Here is a 14475-nt window from a genome sequence, read left to right on the forward strand (position 1 = left end):
TGACAGAGAGCGAGAGGCAGTCTGGTCCCCCAGCTGACCCCCAACTTCCTTCTCCGATCCCTTGATCAGGAAGCTGTCCTGTCAAGCAGGATGGCCCAAGGTGGAGCCCTGAGCACAGCCGGCAGGACCACGACACCCAGGGCCAACCTTGGTTACTATTCCCATCATTCGTGTTCCGTCAACCCCTGGTCCCACAGCACACGTGGATTTTCAGAAATGTTCTTAGCTCTGGAGCCAGATCGCGTTGCCAGGAGCACTATTACAGCACAAGCCCTAGAGCAGAGAGAACGACCTTGTTCTGTAACTTTCCCAACACCCAGTTAGAACAGCAGCTACAGAATTAATGAGGCTGCAAACAGTGCACTGTCTCTTTAAATGGGTTTCCTGCGGCCAGTTGTTTACAGAGAAATTCCTCAGGCCAGGAAGTAGGGGGTGAACCTGGAGCCCGCAAGCACACTTGGGGAAGAGGAGCAGGTGCGCCTGGCGGGCCCCCGATTACAACCTCCGAGGGCGGGGTGTCTGTCCCCTGCCGATTACAGCGCCTTCTGACTCAGCAACGCGGCCCGCCCAAGACCTCGGCCCCCGGCGCGCCCCCGGGGGCGGGGCGGGGCGGACTCCCGGGCGGGGCGGGGCGGGGCGGGAGCGGCGCGGTCACGTGTGTACACAGGCCCGCGCGGCGTGCGCGCCGTCAGCCCCGCCGCCTCTCTCGGAGCCCCGAGCTGCCCCACTCGCGGCGACTGCGCGGTCCGCGGCCCAGCGAGCCGGTGAGTGGGCGCCGAACGCGGGGTGGGGGCGGATGGGCACACTCGGGGTCTCGGCTCCCGCGGCCCGGGGCCGGTGCTCCGCTCTGACTCTCGGGTCCCCGCGGCCGCGCCCGCCGCCCGGGCGCTGTCCCCCGGCGGGTGGGAGCGCTGTCCCCGCCCGTGGCTGCCCTCCAGCCGTGCGGAGCCCAGCCGCCGGGGCCGCTGCCCTGCGGTCATTCACCTGTCCGGGGCAGCTGAGAGCTGCTGGCCGCGTAGGAAGCTCAGCGGCACCGCCGGCTCCTCGCATGTCCTGCCGGGGACCGACCGCCTGCTCCTGGGTCACCGTGGTTGTAACTTTCGTCCCCTTTTATGATTACAAAATCTTAGGAACTTCTGGAACAACGTCTAAATGGAAATATCAAGTGTCGTTAATGGTCTGGGACACTTGATAAAAAGATAAAAACCCCTGGGCATGAGGCTCCTTCAAAACTTGAGAAGAAGGCAGTGCCCCAGCCTCTGAGCGCCCATCTACCCAGGACCAGAAACCCAACACCAAGTTAATGACATGAACACGGTAGCCGGGTTCATGGTCTCAGTGGGGCCCTGGTCTCAGTGTCGCAGTCTGTCCGGGCTTTGGGGAGACAGAGGGTGAGTCTGGACCTGACAGACTGTTCCCCCATCGCTGGGTGCGCGCTCACTTGGCAGCTCCAGGCCACCTGCCGACAACCAGCTAGCTCCGTGCCTCGGCGAGCAGCCGGGCCCTCCTCCCCGCTCTCCGCCGCAGCACCTAGCGGGGCTGGCCTTCAGTCACCCAGGGGCGAGCAGCCTGCTTTCCAGGCCTCTGCAGACACGAGAGTGTGAACCCGATGACTCTGACCATGCTCCAGGCTGCTCACGCGTAAGGGGGCCCAGACACCCTACCGTCTCAACTGGCTCCTCACTGGGGCGCCACTGAGAGGGGAAAGAGGCCCTATTGATCATTATGCTGAGGGGACGGCCACACGCTCCATGACCCGCTGCAGGGTCCAGCTCTCCACACCGGAACCTCTAGTACCTTCCTAAAGGAAGAAGTCCTCTCTTAAGATAATAGGCTGTGAAAACCCATAGCTTCCATCTGGTGAGTGCGTACCGTGCCGAGTCACGGAGAGGAAGCTGGGGGGGCCTGCCCTTGACCACTGCTGTCCTGCCTCCCTGGGGGGTATGGAAACACCCTGAGGAGAGACGAGCACAGCGTTAGTTCTGCACTGACTTGGGGTCCCTGGAACCCAGAAGCCCCTGGCAGGCAGGTGACGGGAGAGAGGCACGTATATCCGCTGGATGTGGGTGTGTGGGGTTTTAGGTTAGAACGGAGAACTGCTTACACCTATTATAGAACGAAAAAGTGTTATGCTTGCAGAGATGCCTGCCAGGAAGTACGCGTGCCTGAATGCAGGTGGGAAGACGGACGCCGCTCTCCGGGCGGGGGTGGGGGTGGGGGTGGGGGGTGGGGGAGGTGCTCCCTGGGGAAGCTGCATGCGTCCTCAGGCCCTAGGATGTCATCTGGACGCTGACAATACAACCTGCCGCCGGCCTTTCACGCCCCAGCTGCACGCCAGGGCTGTGTCTGGGGTTAGGCTGCTGCGGTCTGCGCACGACAGACCAGGCTGCTCCCTAGGTGCTCCCTGGGGAAGCTGCATGCGTCCTCAGGCCCTAGGATGTCATCTGGACGCTGACAATACAACCTGCCGCCGGCCTTTCACGCCCCAGCTGCACGCCAGGGCTGTGTCTGGGGTTAGGCTGCTGCGGTCTGCGCACGACAGACCAGGCTGCTCCCTCCTTCAGCAGAGCGTCCAGCCACCTCCCCTTGTTCGCCGCCGGCTCCTCAGCACTCTACGGCTAAAGCCTCTTGCACGACTGGGCCGCGCCAGGCTGCAGTCTGTCCACGGCGTCTCACAGGCCCGGGGCCCCAAAATACCAGCCAGGCATCAAAGAGCAGAGGGAACTCAGTCTAGGGAGTAAAAGTGAACTTTCTAATTTGAGAAGCTAAAACACGATGCTGCCAAGGGGCCGAGTTTGGCCCCCGAGACCTGCCAACAGAGCACCCCTTGAGTAGCAGAGGGACAGGGTGACACGGGCCGCCTGTCCCGTGCGTCCCCCCTTCCTCCCCAACACACAGTGGGAGGGTGGAGCGCACCTAGGAGTTTCCCAGTTTTAATGAGAACCAAGGAAGCAACTGCCGCTATTACACCAAGTGTAAAGGGCAAAAATAACTGCCGGCGTTCCTCCCCTGGAAAGAACCACGGCAGCGATAAGATCTGTGGCTCCGAGCACCCCCCCAGGTAAGAGCACACCAGGGAAAGGCAGGGCGGGGTGGGGGAGCCCAACAGGGTGCCACTCGGCCCAAGCCTGAGTGGAGGCCCGGTCTGTTCTCAGTGTGGCCGTTGAATTTGAGCGAGTCTTCCTGGTTCTGTTTCCCCCTGGTTGAGGTTACTTGGAAGGAGCATTATAGCCTCAAACCAAGGAAGTCAGGGGACAAGAAAAAGGCAAGGAACTAGTGCTCCAGAAACAAAAGAACACGTGTCCCATATTCTTCCAGGGTGAGGAGCCTGGGGCCCCGGGCGGGCGTCCCGGGCCGTTGGGCCCCGTCCCTGCAGCCCTTCCCGAGCGGTGGACGTGCACGTTCTCTCCCACGGAGAACCAGAGGCAGCTCAGTTTATGCCCGAGCCAGGCTACCTGGTTCACACTCACCACTCTTCGGTTCAGAACCTTAAAAGGCAACAGGCTACAAAACTCAGGACATCCCATCTACATAATGGACCGTTTCTTATCACAGCCAGGAAGGCTCAGCGCCTGTGACAGGATCAGTAGCGTAAGCTCTCTACGCTGAAGACCTCTGAAAACATCAGCCTTTCCGGAGCGTCTGGCTCCTACCAGCTGCACGTAGCTAGAGCCTCTGTCCGTCATTACAAAAGGAAACAAACATTCAGGAGTCATTTCCAAAGCATTTTGATGGCTCCAGAGCATTCAGCTGAAGTCCAGGTATTGTGGTGCGCGGCGGGTCTCCAGGACATCGGCCAGGCCGAGCTGCACCGCCCAGGCACTCTGGGGACAAGCCTGTGACACCACCTCAGGCCTCCTCTTCCCCGGACACAGCCAGCCAGGCCGCAGGGCGCCAGTCAAGGAACGCTGCCCCTCAGGGCGCTCTCGGCAGGTGGGAACAGACGGGGGCAGTGGGAGAGCTCTGGACGGGCGTCAGCTGGTTCTTCTGTTCTGCGGGCTGTGTGCGCACACGCGCTCACTCGGGACCCCCTGCCCAGCGCAGCCCCCCGCCAGGCTGCTGCTCTGACCTGCTCCTGGCATCCTCCGATTTCCACAGAGATCACCGTGCACCGTAGCCCTGAATTTGAGCAAGGTTTTTAGTTACCTGTGGACATTCACTTTTGAAGGGTTGGTTTATGCCGTTCTGGGCTCTTTTTAAAAAAAAAAAAAAAAAAAAATTCAAGGAAGAAAGACGCTGACATCTGGCCTCAAAACACTTCCAGCAGCTAGCCCAACTGACGTGCGCTCCTTGCCAGCAGAGAATGAAAGAAGGGACCGCGGAGCATTTGTAAGCAGGGGCGCCGTCGGGGAGGAGACCAGCCCCACGGGGCCGGGGCCCCAGATCAGCGAGCGCAGCCCCAGAGACCCGCTGCCTGTGTTGTTACCGAGGCCCTCGTGGGGTCCCGGGGACTCTGGGCTGTGACGTGGGGTCCGATGGGGCCCGCAGCCTCTCCCCGTGAGGACTCGCGCTTGGCCGGTGCCCGCGCTCAAGCCCTCTGTCCTCTCTCCCCCAGCTTCCTCTCCCCACGTGTCAGTTGGCAGAGAGCCTGAGCGAGAGTTCACGCAGCAGCTTCCTCTGCAGTAACGGATGGTGGAGGAGGGCGAGGAACCGCAGCCCACCCCGCCCACGCCGGGGACTGGCCAGGCGCACCCGCCGACCGCACGCGCTCCACCCTCCCGACGGCCTCCTGACCCAGGGACCAAAGCCAGGCAGCTGTGAGCAGGGTGCCCAGGGAGCCCGGTCCTCAACCACGTGGAGTCCTGGTCTCGGCCCCTCGGCCCAGTTCACAGGCCACTGCTTGGTTCCCTCCGCAGCCCTCGGGCAGGCGCTCTCAGCGGGCAGCGTGGGTCCCTCCCGAGGGGAGGACTGAGTCAGGCCAGGGGGCGCGTCCGAGCTGCTTCCTCAAAGTATAAAAGCAGGGCCCTTGGTGCGGCAGGGCTTGGACATGCGCCCTGTGGCCCTGGGGTCCCCAGCTGGGCACCGCTTCACACCTGGCCCCGGCTGTTCCGCTCCATGGACCAGGCCTGTGGCCAGTCCCCCGCCAGGGCCCCCCAGTCACCGGTCATCGGCGGGGGGGGGGGAGCTGCTGCCTCACTGCGCTGCCCCCGCGGCCCCTCCTGGGCTTCAGGGCTTCCTGGGCCGCTGAGCAGAGGCGTGGCCTGTCAGCTCACCTTTCCTGAGGCCCAGCCACGCCCACCTAGAGCGGGCCTCCACACTAAGCCCGTGTCCCGCAAGACCCTCTCTGCCCACATGTGACTCCAGTCAGCACGGCCCGGCACCCACCCAGGCCACAGGGCCATCCGCCAGGGCCTCCTGGGTGCCAGAGAGAGCAGGCAGACATCCTGGAAGTGCCTGCTCGGGGCCCAGAGCAGAGCGGGGCGTCTTCTCCGGAATTCAAGGCGGCAGGAGAGCTGCCCTGGGGCGCTCGGGCCAGCGCCGCACGCTCTGCACTCACGTCAGCGTCCACCTTGGAGCCAGGCGGCCATCGGTTTTCCTCTCGCGGTGTCTCCGCTCCTCCCCGCCGGAGCCTGGAGCACACAGCTCTTCAATGCCATGCGGCGAGCCGACGACCCCTCCCAAGAGCCTCCCACCCAGCACAGCCGGGGGAGCTCCTACCCGAGGGGCACACAGCGTGACCACGGGGTGGCTGAGCCTTCCCAGGGCTGGAAGTTGGCGAGTCTGGGAGAACGTCTTCTTGAGAGATAATTATTGGAACCCAGAGAGGGTCTTGGAAGAAAACTATCAGTTCTTCTATGCACAGGAACATCTGTGATGAGTGACAGTCACTCCAGTTGAGGATCAAGGAAGAGAGGGGGCTCTAGAGACAGCTGAGCCCTCAGAAACGGGTGCGAGTGGGACAGAACCGCAAAACGGCTCCGTGCCCTGGGCCTCCCCTGGAGACAAAACCGCTACTTCCACGTCCAGCAGCCCCGAGCAGGGCTCGCCCCGCCTGCCCCGTTGGAGGTGGCCGCCCTATCACCATGCCCTTCTGATGGGCCAGCTTGAGGTCAGTGGCAGTGCCGCTGCCCAGGTACCACAGGGGGACGCCAGCTTGTCTGACCATGAACCTCTGGCCTTGGGGCCTTAGCCTGGTTCCCTCCAGAGGGCAAGGCCACTGGGGTCCGAGAAGGGACCCTCTGTGCTGCAGAAGTGGTGACCTCGGCTTTGCTCCCTTAAAGGCTCCCCTCAGCCCCGGTGCCCCACGTGCGGCGGGTGGGCAGGGAGGCCTGAGAGCTTCCCCATCACACAAAGCAGCAGCCCCGGCAGGCCTCGCGCAGGCCAGCTCGTTCATCGGGCCCAACTGCCCGACTTCCTGGTCCTCTCACGTTCTCTGAAAGAAGCATGATTTTTGAGCTCCAGCCTCTCCCAAGGCTACCCTCCTGTGCCGTGCACGCAGCCAAACCTGCAGAGAAAGACCCTGAGCAGGTGCTTCAGTGTCAGGGGCAACGTTCTGAGCCAGCTGAGCCCCCCGCCCCGGCCCACGGAGATGACCTCCACCCTGGAGTCTCAGGCCGGCGGTGCCCTCCCGTGGGTGAGGTACCCTCCGCTCTGCCAGGCTGGCCGCCCTCCTCTCTCCTCTCCGCTGCTGGCCCCAAGCCTGGAACCACCCTGGCCCGAAGCTAAAGACCTCTCCATCCCCTCGAACAAGACTGGCCAGATGCCTGCTGCATAGCATCCACGCCGGGACCAGGCAGGGGAGCGGACGCTGTGAGGCCGCCGTGCTTGCAGGGCCAAGGCTGCTGCTTCAGGAGCATAATCAGAAACAAGACAGACAAAACCCTCAGACGGCGGGGATGCAAATCACCTTTAGATCAGTAATTCACCCCCTTACAGGAGGAACAGGATAAAGCTGTAACTGGACCACCGTGGACAGCCCGAGGCACGCGCCAGCGCCGGCCTGCGGAGCTGCTTCCCGCTTCTCTGCCGGGCCGGGACACTGGTGCCGACCAGCCCGCTCCCCTGGCCCGGGGCGACACACCGGCCGAGCAGGTGATCAGGGCTCGGCGGTCCTGCCGCTGGCATGGCTGTGATCCCCGAGGCAACACGCCTGCACGCGTCAGGCGCGCCCCAGCTCCGTGGACCGAGGCTGGTTGCAGCCCTGGCTTGGCACGCCTGCCGCATTAGAGAGGCAAGCGCAGGCCGGGATCCGAGAGCAACTGGGTTGTCTCTGGGTGGATGTGCACACACCTGTACGTTCCCTGGGCCCAGCGGAGGGAGGTCAGGCAGGGCCCCTGGGAGGAGGCCAGGACCCCGACCAGGCAGAAGAGAGAGGTTTGGGCACAGAACCGGGACCCAGCCCGGCTGGTGGGAGTGGGAGTCCACGGAGGGCCCCTGGGTGCAGTCCCGTGGGAGGACAGGAGGTCGGGGCCGCTCCTGGTGTCTCGTCTGATGAAGGGGCCGTGGACGAGACCTGGTGCGGGTGCTGCAACTGGGTGCTGGTGCCAGAGGAGGCGTGGGGGAAGTTTGGAGAGCGGAGACGCAGCAAAAGCATGAGAGGAAGGCGGCCACCCCGGCCAGCGAGTCTGGAGGCGGGCCTGGAGGAGGCGAGGTGGGAGGGCAGCCAGACAGGGCAGAGCCGGGGAGGACAGGGCAGAGCCGGGTGGAGCAGCAGCAGGGGAGCCGGCAGGGTGGGAGGGGAGGGGGAGAGGAGGGGGGGAGGGGGAGAGGAGGGGGGGAGGGGGAGAGGAGGGGGGAGGGGGGGGAGGGGGAGGGCGCAGAAGAGGGCAGGCCCGGGAGCCTCGAGGGGCCCGGCAGGCAGCAGCGTGGGCAGCTCTGACCAGGAGGTGTCAGGTCGGCCCCAAGGACAGGGCGACAGGACCAGCCTGTTCCTAAGGCCAGCCTGTCCTTGCTCGTCCTGACCCCTGGGGCTGAGAGGGCTGCAGCAGGTGACGGGCCATCAGAAGTTGGATTATTAATCCTGCCACTTGGGGAGGATGTGGCAGCTTTCAGAATGAAAACCCCCAAACGCTCCACATTCGGCGCCACCAAGGACGGGCCTCCCGAGGCACCGGAGAGAAGGAGCCCAGCTGCTCAGGGCCTACCTGGCCTCTTCTCTCCTGCGTCTGGGAGGGACAGGACCGCAGAGAGGGCCCTTCCTGGAAACCTGGTCTCTGCGCTGGCAGCCGTTCCAGTTCCTCTTTCTCGGGAAGGAAGTGAACCGAGCTGGTAACTGGAAAGACAGCCCAGCCCAGCCCAGCCCAGCCCAAGCCTGTGTGGAGGGTGGGAGCCAAGCCATTGTTCTCAGGCCCCCTCCTCACATGGCCTGGGGGGGCGGAGGAGAGTCCCGTTCCCGGATTCCTGCACTTGCAAAACCAGAGCACAAAGGGAAGTTGGGGGACCGCGGGGGGGGGGGGGGGCGGCGGGGGGAGCAGCGCTTGTTCTCAGGCCCCCTCCTCACATGGCCTGGGGGGGCGGAGGAGAGTCCCGTTCCCGGATTCCTGCACTTGCAAAACCAGAGCACAAAGGGAAGTTGGGGGACCGCGGGGGGGGGGGGGGGGGGGCGGGGGGAGCAGCGCGGTGGGGTGGGGAGAGGCAGGGCCAGTCTGGGCCAGGAGGGCAGGGCATCCTTCACGAGCAGCACCGGGACGTGTGCAGGGCAGGATGGCCGCCCCCACCAACGTCCTCGGGGTACCCGGCTGGGCTTCGAGCGGGTCTGACCGGCTGCCCTGCCGCCAGGGCGGGCAGTCACTTCCCGACACGACCGCTGCCCTCCTGCCAGACTCACTGCCACTCGGCAGGTCTGGGGGTGTCACAGTGCCACCTGCCGAGCGTCCCCAAATGAGATCCCCCAGGTCCCCTGCAAGCCCACAGGCGCCGCCCGCGCAGTCTTGAGCCAGGTGGCCCCCCACCCCCGGCCTGCAAGTGTCCCGGGGACACGTCCCCTCGGTGCCAGCGGTGTCACCCGTCTGCTTCCTTCCCTTCTTCTCACCCTGCGTGCCCACGCAGGTGAGGATGGGCCTCCGCACTTCAGAAAACGCCAGGCACCTTCCTCTGTGCGTGAGGCGGCCTCCCCAACAGGTGTCCCTGCCCTGGGCCCTCTGAATGACGCCTGGAGACGAGGGGCCTCCAGGAGGAACGAAGGGACAAAAAGCAAAGATGGACTGAAATCAAGTGAAAACTGGTACTTTTAGCTCGTGATCTGCATCTGAAATCAGAAGTGTCTTCACGGTTGATAACCAAGAGGACGCCCACAGAGCTGCTTGTAGCTCATGGGGCAGAGCTTCTAAGTTCTGTGTTTATGAGCTGCCGGAACACAAACTCGGGCAGGTTCTTAATCTAAAACCTGGCACTGACTCTTGAGACACTCACAGCGCCTCTCGGGCCGGGCTGAGTGAGCTGGCCGTGCGAGCACGTGAGTCTGTGAAGGAAATTCTCAGTAGGTTTACTCCATGTGACCACCTCCCAAGAATTGAGCCATTCTTCAGCCAGGGCAGGGCCCCTGGCAGCAGCCCTGCTCCTCCGCGACAGTGCTCCCCCCTGCCCTGCTTGGCCGCGGCCCACGAGCCCGCAGGGCCTCCCTTCTGTCCTCGGTTTCCAAGAACCTCTGCTCAGTTGACTTCCCCTGGCTGAGCCCGCCCTCCTCGTGGATGGGGACCCCCAGGAGGGGCGGGGGCACCCATCCCACGCGCCGGTCCTTCCAGACACAACCCTCGTGCCTCAAACTGGCTGTAAACAGAGAGGGAAGAGCCGCTAACCCTGCCCTGGGAGGAGGGGCGTCGCGAGAACCCGCAGATGGACGCCCACAGTGCGGAGGTGCAGCCCAGGCACCAGGAGACTTGGGGCCTGGAGTGAGGCAGGGCAGGCGTGGCGGGAGAGTGAGAGTGCGTGGACGGCAGGAGGGTAGGGACTGAGGCCCGGGGGGCCGCTGGACGCCCTGCGAGCCGCGTGAGGCCGGAGTGGAGGGGGACCAGGCCGCAGGCTGGTCACAGCACGCACAGGCCACTCTGGTGGACCGGCTCCCCAGCCCCCAGCCACTTTCCAGGCCGTGGCTCAGCAGGCAGGAGCCTGCAGTTATTTGGGACGGAGATGGGAGAGAGGAAGCCAGCACTGAATCGGCAAGAAGAGGATGTAGAGGGCTCCGGGGACCCCACGAGGGCGTGTCAGCTGCCTGGAGCTCCCGCCGGCTCGCCTGACCCCAGGGCTCTGGAGGGAGGACCCGTGTCCCTGCAGCGGCCGTGCCCCTCCCCGAGGTGACGGAGCCGGCAGGCGGGCAGCAGCTCGGGACGTGCGTCGCCCCAACCGGGCACGCCTCGGCCCAGACGCAGGATGGAGGGGAGGGCGGAGCAGGGGCACCGCAGGATCCGCGACTGACGCGGGAAACCAGGGATGCGCCGGCAGGGCCGCGGCGCCCACTGAGGGGGCTGACGCGGCCGCGGGAGGCCAGGCCTCGGGTCCACCCCCTCCTCTACAGGCTTTTGTCACCATGGGCCACCCAGTCACCACCCATCACCAAAATGTGACAGCAAGCACGTTATGGCTCCGAGAGCTGTATGTTTCCCTGGCAAACAGGGCCAGGGAGGCTCCCGTGGCCGGTAGGGTCCGCACAGCTTCCAGCCATGCCACCTCGGGGTCAGAGAAAACACGCATGCAGCACAGTTTCCGGCCGTCCCAGCTGGTTCAGGGGTCAGGGAGGGGCCCAGGTCTGGTCGGGGGAAGGACTCACGCGCTGCTCTCCCCACAGCCCGCCATGTGGAGCTGCCCACTCAACGGCACGGGCGGCGAGGACCAGCTCCCCTGCCAGCACGTCCAGCGGGCCCTGTCCGCCCTCTCGCTGCTCTACCTGCTTGTCGGCGTCCCCCTCGGCCTCGGCTACAACGCCCTGCTGCTGCTGGCCAACCTGCACGACCCGGGCGGCATGACCATGCCCGACGTCTACTTCGCCAACATGGCCGCGGCCGGCCTGGTCCTCAGCGCCCTGGCGCCTGCGCACCTGCTGGGCCCTGGCGCTGCCGGCTGGGCCGCGTGGGACGTGGGCAGCGAGGTCCACGTCACGCTGCTGGTGCTGTTCAACGTGGCGGCGCTGGTGAGCCTGTACTCCGCGGCGCTGCTGGCCCTCGACTGCTACATCGAGCGGGCGCTGCCGCGCACCTACATGTCGAGCGTCTACAACACCAGGCACGTGTGCGGCTTCGTGTGGGGCGGGGCCCTGCTCACCGGCTTCTCCTCCCTGCTCTTCTACGTGTGCAGCCGCGTGGCCGCCAGGCTGGCCGAGTGCTCCCAGGTGCGGGACACGGAGGCGGCCGACGCCATCATGCTGCTCAGCGGGTACCTGGTGCCCGGCCTGGCCGCGCTGTACGCGCTCGCGCTCCTCACGCGGATCCGGAAGGAGGACACGCCGCTCGAGCGGGACGCGGGCCAGCCGGACCCCTCGGCGCACAGGCTGCTGGTGGCCACCGTGTGTGCGCAGTTCGGGCTCTGGACGCCCCACTACCTGACGCTCCTGGGGCGCACGCTCCTGGCTGCGCGGGGGAGGCTAGTGGACGGGCACCACCTGGGGACGCTGCTGCTCGCCAAGGACCTGTCCAGGTTCCTGGCCTTCGCCAGCAGCGCTGTGGTGCCGCTTCTTTACCGCCACATCGACAGAAACTTCCCCGGCAAACTCCGGCGGCTGATGAAGAAGCTGCAACGTGGGCACCAGAGCTGCTCCTTGGACGAAGCGGGGGCACAGCCGGCGATGGCGTAGACGCTGCTCCACGGGCCTCGGCCCGCCGAGGGGCAGACAGCGCGTGGCAGAGGCACAGCCCGCAGTGACCGGGTCCCGTGCCCGCTGCTCCCTCCCTCCCGGGTCTGGCGTCCAGGAGACTTGCTGGCCCTGCATCACCCGCTCCCTCCCTCCCTCTCCCCAGGAGACCAGGCAGAACCAGGCGAGTCCTCCCATGAGAAGCCACCCTCAGGCCAAGGCCATGATGTCCGAGCAGCAGGTGCCAGGTGTGAGGATGAGCTGTGCCATCGGGGCACCTGGCCGCCGGCGGGGTGCGTGCCTGTCTCCTACGGGCACCTTTCAGGTCCACGCCTGCAGCAGCCTGCTTCCCTCAGCCTCATGTCTGGCTTTCAAATGAGTGATGAAAATCTATCGCCACTATTTATACTTTGTATTGTTAAAATACTCCATCCCCGCACCCTCTTGTTTTGTTGTTTATGAAGAGACGTTTGGTAGGAAAGTCAGAAGGTATTAAAATGAAGGACACACGGAAGCGCGCTCGGAGGGTGGGTGGGTGGTGGGCTCGCGGGGCCGGGGCTGCTGGCGACTTGCGTCCACGTGGACGTGGTGGGAGGAGAGTGAGACGGGGCCTCTCCTGCCCCCAGGTGTGCCCCCGGGTCACGTCCACTGTCGCCGGGCCAGTGTGGGTCTGTCCTAAACAAGGCCCCAGAGTGTGCACGAGAGTAAATAAACCGCAGGGAGAAAAGTGCTGTTAGGATTTCTAACCTAACCCGAAAGCCGATGGGACTGCCCACGGGAAAGGGATTGGGACGGGCGGGCGTCACCAGGGCCACAAGGGTGCTGCCTGCTCCCGGGACAGACAGACGGACGGTGCAGACCAGACGACCTGACCAGACGGGGCGGGGCGCAGAGGAGCCTCCCTTCCCCCACGCCAAGTCTTCACGAAGAAATTACCGCCCCACAACCCTCTGACCCTCAGTTCTGAAACCCCCAAACTCCCTAGAAACAAAGATTCGTTTTTCAAGTTCGCAGCAAAGGTACGAGGGTACCTTTCTGAGGAAAGATGAATGTGACGGTGGGCGCTGCCCCATCCCCTGCGCTTCTGCCACATAAATACACGTATGTTCACTTCTGACCGCCCAGCTGCCCCGAAGAGGAGTCTGGCTCTTTTTTGTGGCATCTACCGGGGAAATCGCCCCATTTGGTCCCAGTCTCTTGGGAAATTGAGCCCTGAGTGAGTTGCATTGCTTTTCTACGTGCAGACTGTTTCCCCTCCAGGCTGAAGAGCCTGTGCAGAATCACAGACACACACTGGACGCCGGGGATGGTCCCTGCCCCGCCCGATGTGGCCCTGGGGACGGCTCTGGGGATGGGGCGGGAGGGACTGAAGAGGTGTCTGGGCGGCTCCGGTCGGTGACAAGAGCACAGCCGGTCGGTGACAAGAGCACAGCCGCCTCCAGGGCCCCAGGCTGCCCCACGGATCGAGGACAGACGAGGATCCATCGCAGTGGGCTGTGCTGAGGGCGCCCCGCAGGGTCCCGGCAGGTAGGCAGCCCCGAGGGAGCTGAGAATAAAAGCCCCTCCCCCCGCTTCCCTTTCCGCTCTTTGCTCCCAGGGCTCCTGGGAAAAGGTAAACCCCCAGCGCCCAGATCTCTGCCTGCAGTCCTGCACCGCTCAGCCCAGCTGGTCTTCCCCAAACAGCACCGGGGGGCCTGAAATCACTTTATTTCTTATCAATTTCTCAGTGGCTTTGGTTGCAAGCTGCCTAGTCTCTGGGGGCCTCCTGGGTGGGGAGGTGTCAGACAGCGGCAGCCCGGCGTTTCTGTCCCTCCCCCATCCCGGCGTCCGCCTCTGCCGGTGTCAGGGCCCCGAGACGTGGCAGGGGACATACTGGGGTCTCGGCTGCAGGCCCCTCTGCTGCATCTTGGACCCCCCCGGGCCCCCGCACCTCGAGGAACAAGCCCGCCTTCGCCTCGGTCGCTGGTGCCACACCACACAACCCACTTTCTGTGGACGTTTGCTTGGCGAGCTCATGCTGAATTCACCTCGGTCACCTCCTGCTGTCCCAGTGCGTTTGGTTTGATTCCCAGCACTCCTGCCACGTTGCCAAAAAATGCAGTGAATTTTTGAGCCGTTTTGATTTTGGGGTTCGGGGTGGTATGGCCATAGACTCGAGCCATTTAGAAGAGGAGGAGGAACTACTTGGAAAAAGCCAAGGTGAATGGTACTCAATCCTTTTTTTTTTTTAATCTCTCTGTGTGTTTTAATTAATTTATTTATTTTGGCCGCACGGCACGTGGGATCTTAGTGCCCTGACCAGGGCTCGAACCCGTGCCCCCTGCGGTGGAAGCAGAATCCTAACCACTGGACCGCCAGGGAAGCCCCCTCAATCCTGTTTCCTTAACTGACCAGTCCTATATTCTTCAAATGCATTTGCAAGATACCAGAAGTTTTCCAGTTCATGTTCTTAAGGTCATTAATTCTGCTACTGACACTTCTTGACTATGATTTTAAAGTTAACGATCTTATTTTTGTCAGCAGACAAAAGCTCACCTACCTTGCCATGCTTCATTATTTAAGATCCCAAAACGTGAGTTTAACCTTGAATTTATTTCATGAAGGTTATAAAATTTATTGTAGGAAACTGGGTCTTTTGCTAATTGTGGCAGATATATCAACATATCAAACATTTGTTCCTTTATAAAAAGCACTTGAGGGCTTCCCTGGTGGCGCAGTGGTTGAGAGTCTGCCTGCCAATGCAGGGGACACGG

The 14475-nt window shown here is 63.6% G+C and overlaps 2 protein-coding genes across 8 annotated transcripts in view; one reads left to right on the plus strand and one right to left on the minus strand.

Annotated features, from left to right (window-relative positions):
- The window catches only part of CHLSN (cholesin), a 94272-nt gene that overhangs the window by 27944 nt on the left and 51853 nt on the right, over window positions 1-14475 (minus strand). The gene's annotated exons all lie outside the window — the stretch shown is intronic.
- Window positions 677-12860, plus strand: GPR146 (G protein-coupled receptor 146). Of its 7 annotated transcripts, none has more exons than XM_055089950.1 (3): window positions 677-764; window positions 4556-4757; window positions 10724-12860. In XM_055089950.1, exon 3 carries the CDS (start codon window positions 10730-10732, stop codon window positions 11723-11725), a length of 996 nt encoding a protein of 331 aa, XP_054945925.1. In that variant the 5' UTR covers window positions 677-764; window positions 4556-4757; window positions 10724-10729; the 3' UTR covers window positions 11726-12860. The 7 variants fall into 7 exon arrangements, with proteins under 7 accessions (XP_054945925.1, XP_028354402.1, XP_054945923.1 ...); XM_055089948.1 differs by lacking the exon at window positions 677-764 and adding an exon at window positions 1630-1641 and having other exon boundaries at window positions 3556-4757; XM_055089949.1 differs by lacking the exon at window positions 677-764 and adding an exon at window positions 3124-4329.

This window comes from Physeter macrocephalus, chromosome 14 (genome assembly GCF_002837175.3).
Source record: "Physeter macrocephalus isolate SW-GA chromosome 14, ASM283717v5, whole genome shotgun sequence".
Taxonomy (NCBI): Eukaryota; Metazoa; Chordata; class Mammalia; order Artiodactyla; family Physeteridae; genus Physeter; species Physeter macrocephalus.

Excerpts from the sequence above, each read along its gene's own strand:
- GPR146 (XM_055089950.1), top strand. The coding sequence starts at position 10,730 with ATGTGGAGCTGCCCACTCAACGGCACGGGCGGCGAGGACCAGCTCCCC.